The 8,764-nt window shown below is 37.5% G+C and overlaps 1 protein-coding gene and 1 pseudogene across 2 annotated transcripts; one reads left to right on the top strand and one right to left on the bottom strand.

The window, feature by feature from the left end:
* Positions 1-31: 31 nt before the first annotated feature.
* On the bottom strand, positions 32-2,672 carry LOC141819234 (plastidic ATP/ADP-transporter-like; annotated as a pseudogene).
* Positions 2,673-3,973: 1,301 nt separating this feature from the next.
* On the top strand, positions 3,974-6,874 carry LOC141819235 (uncharacterized). Of its 2 annotated transcripts, XM_074706576.1 has the most exons (4): positions 3,974-4,052; positions 4,480-4,898; positions 5,180-5,707; positions 6,604-6,874. In XM_074706576.1, the coding sequence occupies exons 2-4, from the start codon at positions 4,491-4,493 to the stop codon at positions 6,646-6,648; spliced, it is 981 nt and encodes a 326-aa protein (XP_074562677.1). In that variant the 5' UTR covers positions 3,974-4,052; positions 4,480-4,490; the 3' UTR covers positions 6,649-6,874. The 2 variants fall into 2 exon arrangements, with proteins under 2 accessions (XP_074562677.1, XP_074562676.1); XM_074706575.1 differs by lacking the exon at positions 6,604-6,874 and having other exon boundaries at positions 5,180-5,944.
* Positions 6,875-8,764: the final 1,890 nt, after the last annotated feature.

The following is an 8,764-nucleotide window of genomic DNA, read 5'->3' as shown; positions in this document are numbered from 1 at the left end:
GCTCATAAAGGTAGAAGGATAGAACACTGACCTCCACCTCCTTCATCCAAAGGAATGTAAGCCATTTCTTTGCAAGGATCAAACAAGCTATATTTTGCACTCTTGCTGAAAATATTCTGTAATGCACCCACATAAACAGCAGCAAGCAGAGGAGTCATTCCAAAGCTTCCCAGTACGGGAGCCAAAGGCTCACTCAACAATATTAGGGAGAAAATGCAACTCCATAGAAGCAAAACTGTAGGAGTGATCATGGCTGCCACTCCCCAACCAGAATTTTCTGAGAATCCACCTTCCTAGCAACATCATTGTAAAAGTTGCAATTCCTGTCATGGTTGAGAAATCACCCATCAAAGACGAATATTCATTTGGACTAGGAAACTGTCAAAAAGTAAATACACAGAAGTAAGTGAGAAGAAACTAGTCATCCTTAATTAAAGGCGAAAACATTAAACTGCTAATCGGAAAAATTACCTGTGCCTTGAGCTTTGATTTCCATGTGACTTCCACCAGATTAATGCTGATACCATAGCAACCACCAACATGGCTAGTCCCTTACATATCTAGAGGACAGCAAAACCTTGAGGTTTTCGTTCATGCCTTCCTTTGGCTTCTCCTACACAAACAAATACTTGATATGATAAATAACACAGTGGATATCCAAAAGTAAGCATAATGTCATCTTAATGCAAAACAAACCTTCTCTTGCGGTTTAATCTTGGAAGAGATGGGTCATTCACCACAAATTTATTTACACCCCAGTAGATTGCAGATATCACAAAGCCAAGAAGCACAACGATGCTCATCATTCCTTTCAGTGAAATTGCCCAACCATCAACCCCTGGTCCCAGATTCTTTCGTAGATTAGAGAAATACTTTACTGTTCGTCCCGAGAAGATGAGGGCGATATTAGCCCCAAGTCCAAACAATGGATAGAGTTCTTTAGCTTCCGGCAACAGTGGTAATCTGCAAAGCAAAAGTATTTTCTGGAAATAAGTCTTAGGGGAAAAACAAGCATTTCTTCGTAAAGTTTACAAATGCATTGTTCCTCAGTATCTCAAATACAGCCAAATTGTACAAAGTATGAGGAAAACAAGACAGCCCAATTGTTCCTCAAGTAAAACCATTTTTAGTAGTATACCTAGATCCAGCAACAATGCATAAAGGGAAAAAAAACATCTCATCAATGAAAGTATAGAGACTGTTTATACTGCAAGCAACAAGTGGTAACCATATTTTGTAGCGTAAAATCCTTCTTGATGAAGAAAACACTAATGAAATTACATACCTGATACATTATTTTTTCAGCTATAGAAGTTTTTGGTATATGCTTTCTAACTTGACAGATATAAATAAAATCAGGAAAAGTCCTGTGAGATCACCTGCTTAAACTCAGCTAATGGACTACAAATACAGTTCTGAATGTTAAGATTTGGGGATAATTTGTTAATAAATTCTTCACAAGGTATAACCAAAATCATGCATTTTGAAATCCTCCGGCTGCTTTCTAACTATTTAACAGTGAATTACAGTTGCCTTTCACCTATCTTGCAATGATAGATGATATGCTTAACTTGGGTATCTCACAACTTAAGCTTGGAATACCAATCCAAAACCACCAAATTACAGTTTGTGAAGGGTTTATCTCATAGATCTCATTCTCACATATAAAATACACTAATTGGTATAATAATGGATTGCAGTTTACTGCGTTAAGAGATCACATGGCATACCACATAAAATAATCTACCGTATATAATAAGATTTAAGACAATAAATTTAAAAAAAAAGATCAGAAAGCATATATCACCTGATTGGCAAACCCCCAAAAGAGGACCGAGATCACCACGCTTCCCCAAAGCTCTGCCATGACATAGAAAAGGCAGAAGCTCCAAATCCTCAAAATCGCAACCGGGCCAAGGAAGCTCGGACCAAGCGCTGCTAGAAGCTTATCTGCAAGCGCCGTAGGATGGATGGCATCTCGCAGGGGATAGAGCAAAAAGGCAAAGGCACCAAAAAAGGCTATGAAAGGAAAAATCATGGTGTAAAAGAGAGCCTCCTTGGACAGAACATTCGACAACTTGGTGTACAAAAGCATGAACCCAATCGCCATCGGCAAGTTTACCCAAGTCTTCAAGAAAGGTATAATCTCGGCGCTGCTCCCTTTGGCCGTCACCACAAGCACATCCTTGGTATCTCTGAGAATGGTATAATTGAAAAGAATACAGAAGAACATGACCCCCAGCGGAATTATCTTCTTGAGTGTCGTAATCTCGACCCCCAATAACTTGGGCTTCTCCACCTCACCCTCCACGAATCCGGCCCCTCCAGCGGGAACCGCCGCGGAGGCGCTAAATGTCGGAGCTTTCCTCTGTTTCCCATAAAGCCCAGTAGAAAGGAACAATCTTTGGGACTCACCAGCAACTCCCCGGTCCTTCGAGATGAAGTCATGGATGGGCTGGTTCGTGACCTTGGCGGAAAGGGCCGGGGAGGGGAACCGAGCGGCGGCGAAGGGGAAACGGCGGCGGAGGGGATGGAAAGTGCGAGCTTGCGGCGTGGGAGGGAGGGACAGGATGCCCTGTGCTGCGATAACCCTCTCCATCAGCAGGCAGTCGTCGATGCTATCTCAGAAGATATGGAGCGGCGACGTCTGAGAGAAAGAGGACGACAGCAAGATGCGCGTAAAAAAGAGGCAAAGAAGATCAAATTTATAGTCCGCGAGATCGAGGGATTTTACTAGATCTCAGGGAGAAGGAAAAAAGAATCAACGCCGCAAAATGAAAAATTGAAAGAGTCTCAAGAACGCGGCTCCGTCCGATTCGCTCGGTCTCTGATCTCATTAAGGAATGTTTCAAGTTTATTTAATTAGTAAAAAAAATATTTTTCTTAAATTGGAAAACTCATGATCGCCGTTCAGTAGTTAGCCTTTGGAGATTATTGCCATGCCCCTCTCTTAAATAGAACATTTCAATAAATAATAAATAATAGAATTCCAAAATAAGATAAAATTGTGCATCTTTTTCTGAAGGAAAATCCAAATTTCCAGTGGTGGGTAGATCTATAACGACAAGGACTAGATCACCGCTAACTTGATAACACGTGGCGCCGCCGCCGACAACGGAATAAGTACGCTTTCAGGTGAATATTTCAAATCCAAAATTTATAATATCAGATTAAACTAAATCAAATGAAAAATGTTCACCGTCTATTTTAATTTTATTTTGATTTTAATCAATAATATAATCCGCTTCACTTGGACGCGTATTATAAATAATTAATATCTTAAACAATATCTCCTTTTCAGTTGGAAAAACAAAATATCTTACGATAAGAATGATTCCTTTATAATGTATAAATTATATATTGGTTAAACAATCTTAATCAATTAAATTATATATTGTAAAATCTGACATTTTAATGACACCCAAAAATAAAATAAATTAAATTAAATTAAAATTTAGATTACGTGCAAGTAGTGATAGTTGATGCCAGCTTCACTTCCTCATTAGCTTAAGCTTAACCGCTACTCACAAACCATTTTTCACAGTATCCCTAAAGCTAACTAAACACCCCCGGGGCATAGGTGAGTTGGTTACGACGCAGCAGACTTGCAAAAGAGGACAAGGGTTCGAATCCTGACGAAGCCAGGTAATACCCTCCTGTGTCGTAATCAACTGTACTTTCTCGATTTACCTCCTCACAGATGATTATGAGATCGACCGTGTGGGGCCGCTAAGGTGGCGGATCCACCTAAAGCTAACTAAACGACGAACCAAAACGTTTCATTAATGATTTTGCCCTAGAATTTCATCACCAACCCTCCCTGCCTTAACCAACGGCCAGATCGGTTCTCGACTGCCGGACGCCACCAGTCCGGACCCACGCAAAATAAACGGAATTTGATTGGCCCCTCGGCTCCATTTTATACTTCCTCGTCGGATACGAATTATGCCGATTCATTGTCCTCGAAGGCAGCGGAGAGACGGAGAGAAAGAGGAAGCTGAGAGGTTCCTGAGGGGAATTACATCGATCGATCGCTTGGCCTTTCGCTTGGAGTAAGTACGTTTTTGTTCGATTTGTTCGTAACTCGGGGCTGTTTCGCTTTGACTCCCTTCATCTGTACTCCGATTATCGTTGATATTTGCTTTTGGGTTTCGAGCAAAAATGTTTGGTCCATTATTTTCTTGGTAGTTTAATTCGATTGGAGTTTTGATCGTTCGTTGCTCTCAAAAGATTTTTCTTTTGAAGTAGACTATATTCTAAAAATGCCTAATTTTAGAAGAAGAGTAAAACAGAACTTGGATTGTCCAAGAGCAGGTTGCTTTGATTTCTTTGTTCTTATTGGGGCAATGTTTCACTAGGGAATTTTATCGCTTTTAGTTCGCCGCTAGGTTAAGAAGGCAAATAATCTGATCTTTCGGAACAATTCGGATTGCTTTTACTCAATTGAATATGTATTTATACTCCATCTCCTTTTATCAGGAATTGAGAGAATGCCGACCACGAGATTCGATAAGGGGAATAAAGTGGAGGTTTGGAACAGGAGGGAGGTTCCCTCCGGCTCTTGGCGGAGTGCTGAAATCATATCTGGTAACGGGCACACATATTCAGTGAGGTATGATGGGTATCCGATAGGCAGCAGTATAGCAGTGGACAGAGTGCCAGGAACAGCCATTAGGCCATGCCCTCCACCATTAGAGGACCCGAGGGAGCTGCGGATTGGTGATTTTGTTGAGGCATTTGACAAAAACTCATGGAAAATTGCTCAAGTCCGGATGATTATTGGTAATGGTTACTGCTCTATGAGGCTCCTTGGGTCTTCTAGGAAATTCCAATTCCACAAATCTAACATAAGGAGACAGCTATCTTGGCAAGACAACAAATGGATGGTAATTCATAAGGTAGCATGATGCATTCTTTTTCACAAGTTACTGTTAAAGTCAATATGGTTGATGGCTGTTGTATTAGCATCCTTATATGTTGTTTAACACTCAGTTGATATAGGTTGATCAACTTACCTTGGTATTATTGATCTCCATTACACCAAATCTTTTCTGTCACTTCAATCTTTTGTTAATCTTCTTCTCATAACTATTAGGGCAATCATGCTATCTGAGTATTTGGATGTTCATCATACTCACTTTGATGATATTTGAATTAATTTAATTATTTTTGCCATTAGGATGCTGGAGAAGAAAGTGATGGACAACTAAGCAGCTCAATGAGAGGTGGGAGTCCTGTTTGCTATATGCCTCAATCATGTGAAAAAATGAAGAAAAGGCCACTTGATATGTCTGTTCCTGCTGGCGCATGCAATATTAGAAGAAAAAAGATGCGAGCAATGAAGGTAGACTTCCTTGCTTCAACTGGAAAAATGCTTGGTGAGAAGTACACGGATTATTCCTTAAGCAAGAGAGCTGGTCCTTCCAGAATTGAATCAGGAAGGAATATGCTACATTCAGATAAAGAAAACTATCTTTTGAATAGTTCTGTGCGTAGTGATGCTGAAAGCACTTCATCATCTGTGGGCAGTTGTAGTGTTGACAGCAGTCGTGAAGAATGTTATAGCCAATATGATTATGTAGAAACTTCCTATGGTTTTGAAAGGGACTCAGCTGTTTCTAGGAAAGGTGACTTGCAAACAGAAATTCATCAGCTTGAGTTGAGTGCATACAGGTCCACTTTAAAAGTATTCTATGCTTCTGGCCCGGTAAGTTGGGAACGAGAAGCAGTGATGACAAACCTTCGTCTAATGCTAAACATATCCAATGATGAACACTTAATGGAGATAAGGAATTTGATAAATTCTGTTATGACTCCATATCACTGTAGTTGACTAGAAGATATGCTTAGGTTTGAGTTACAATATAACTCAAGTAAAATTGAAAATGTTGATTTGTAGAAAGGTGAATCAAAACTATGTAGTATATTGTTTTCCTTTTCAAGTGAGCAGGCTGACCTTCCCATGTAGCACAATCTTTTTTTGTATCACTAATATTTAGCTATGAGAAGAACTCGTGGGATGAATTTCTTCTCTAAACTTCCGTTGCTTAATTTCTTGCCTCATTTCATGGATATTTGTTCCAACAATATAAATGCTGTAATAGTTATGAATATTAATAATTTATTTTGTTTACTGTGATTGTGAACTTAAAAAAAACTTATATGTTGGACCTCATCTGAAGTTACTTTCATAGGATGCCCTTTATCAAGAAAACATATCTATCCATATGAGCATTGATTGGATTCAAAATCAATGGGTTACTCCAATGCTACAAAATAATACCTACTTTGGTTCCACCTGAAGTTGGCAGTTTTTATATGGAAGCTAAAATGTTAATGAACAAGTTCAATTTACAGGGCTGTTGCCTTTTGTGACATTGATTTTATAGGGTTGGGAATTGGCTAACATCATGATGATGGGCATCTCTTATGGTTGATAGTTGGCTATGCTCACTTTTGCATGTTTTGTTTGTTGATATCCTATCTCATGATGTGTAGGTTTTCTGCATTCTTTGTGGCACTAATATGCCACATATACAATTTGATTCTCTTGATTTTATTTCCGTCTTGCTGACAAAATTGATACTTGCATCCCTCTTCCAGGGCCAAAGTTGGAGGCTTCTAAACTTTGCTTCCATAGGCCTGTGATGATGGTGGAATTGTCATGAATTTTGCTCTTCCATCAGTGGGGCAAGACGTCCATCTTATTCTTTATGGGTATATCAGTTTTGATATTTCTGTTTCTGTTTGCTCTTATTTCAGGCTTATCTTTGCCTGTGATAATGCATGATGAAAGGAAGCTTAACTGAAATGCATACAGGACATTTCCCATTGCATTAAAACTGCTATTTGAAACCACTTTTAATTTCAAACATTTGATCTTTGATTTAGTTGTTCATGTGCAAGCAGAAGAATTGTTGTTATCATGCACAATTAGACACCAAACTTTAAACATGTGTCTATTAATGCTACATTTATTTATGCTGCATAGCAAGTATATTTAGCATGGCAACAGAACAAGCCAAATGATCTGGCTTCACATGGTGACTTAAAGAACCTTTTTTCACCTCACAGGTTGGAACTGGTTGGGTTGATGTTCATGTCCCTACAAGAGATACAAATAGAGGGAAAATAATAAGAAGAAAAATAGGCCTGATGTGCAGTATGCAGAGTTGTGGACAGAAAGAAACATTATGCTAAGTCAAATAAAAACTAGGTCTGATATGTATTATGCAGGGAAGCAAACTGTCTTGTTCTCGAATCATCTCGACCGAATAGGCAGGTTTAGGATTGTCCCTTCATCTATTGATCCTCTTATTTACTTCTTAAAACAATTTTGAATTAAAATTTCATAATACCAACTCAAATGTATAACAAACATCTTAATTTATAACATTCCTTACTAATAAGAGAATCTTTACCTGTCTTATTAATAGAGGCCTCTCCTAGCATCTTCCATCGGATGCATTTGTAGAGGTTCTTCCAAATGTTGATTAATATATCTAACTTCACATGTAGAAGTTAACTAGCATAACTAGACCTGAATTATGGCCGTCAAAACTGTTAACTGTGGACGATATCAATAACTATTGCTTGTATTGGATCAATATTGGAAAGGGCCAGTTGATCTTCTCTCAGAAATCAATCATTTCATATAGATCCATGGAGAAGTGGAACTAAAGTTTCAAAAAAAAAAAAAGTCCTAAAAATGAGATGGCACTACTAGAAATGTAGATAAAATTAATTGAAAGTTTGTCAAATAATGAATGGTAAGGATGTAATAGGTTGATTTTTTTTTTAAATTTAAATTGATTTTGACAAATTTGACCAATCTAACTCAACACTTTCTCAGTCTTAGCCTATACTAGGGAAGGCATACATGAGAAGAGGATAGTCCCTGTTTTATCATAAATTCTAGCTTATATTGTTAGCCTCCTCACTGCCTAAGATTTGTTTTGAGACCAATAGAACAACCTTGTTGCATGTTGCATACCACTAAATAGACCAAGTACCTCATCTCTTCGTGTAGCGTTGATTGAAAGAAGTTCATTCTCAATTAAACCCAATAAAATATAATATTAAAATAATAATTTATCTTAGTAAATGATATATTAATCTACAATATTTTTTATTTTTATATTATTAAATGCCACAATATTTGCTAATATATATTTTAAAATTTTGATTCTATCAACAAAATTTATTGTCGATAATCTAAAAGACATACATTTAATTCCATAATATAATACTATTTGATGTTTCTAGAATATTATTTTATTAAATTGTAACAATAATAATATGATATTATCAACCTAATAATAACAATAATATGAAATCGCTAATAACATGATTAATCAAATTAATTTGTTCTACTATTTCATTATTTGTATTGTGTTATCATTGCTATTTCACGGGACAAGATATATTAGAAATCTATAGGATATTCAATGAGGTCAGACATTTTAGCCACAGATCTGGCTGCATACAACTGTTCACAAGTGACTTCAGTATTGCACATTAAGTTGTTTCCAAGAATATTTAGCAGTATCTCTATTTCTTAACATTAATTTCTTTCAACCAACAATTGTCATCAGGAGCAGCTATAATGTTTTTTCTATAAGCAATGTTCTTTTACAGTCCCTTCATACTGCATCATTCTGATGGTTACCAGGTTACACACAATCATCTTTTTATACACTCCTGGAGATGCATCTAATCAGGCCTATTCATGCCTGCTAGTTCTTATAAAAATGGGTGTGTATTA

This window comes from Curcuma longa, unplaced genomic scaffold, assembly GCF_044706935.1.
Source record: "Curcuma longa cultivar G26 ecotype Majalengka, Jawa Barat unplaced genomic scaffold, ITB_CL_G26_1.1 contig_28413, whole genome shotgun sequence".
NCBI classification, from domain to species: Eukaryota; Viridiplantae; Streptophyta; class Magnoliopsida; order Zingiberales; family Zingiberaceae; genus Curcuma; species Curcuma longa.
This window is presented reverse-complemented; position numbering and strand designations above follow the sequence as displayed.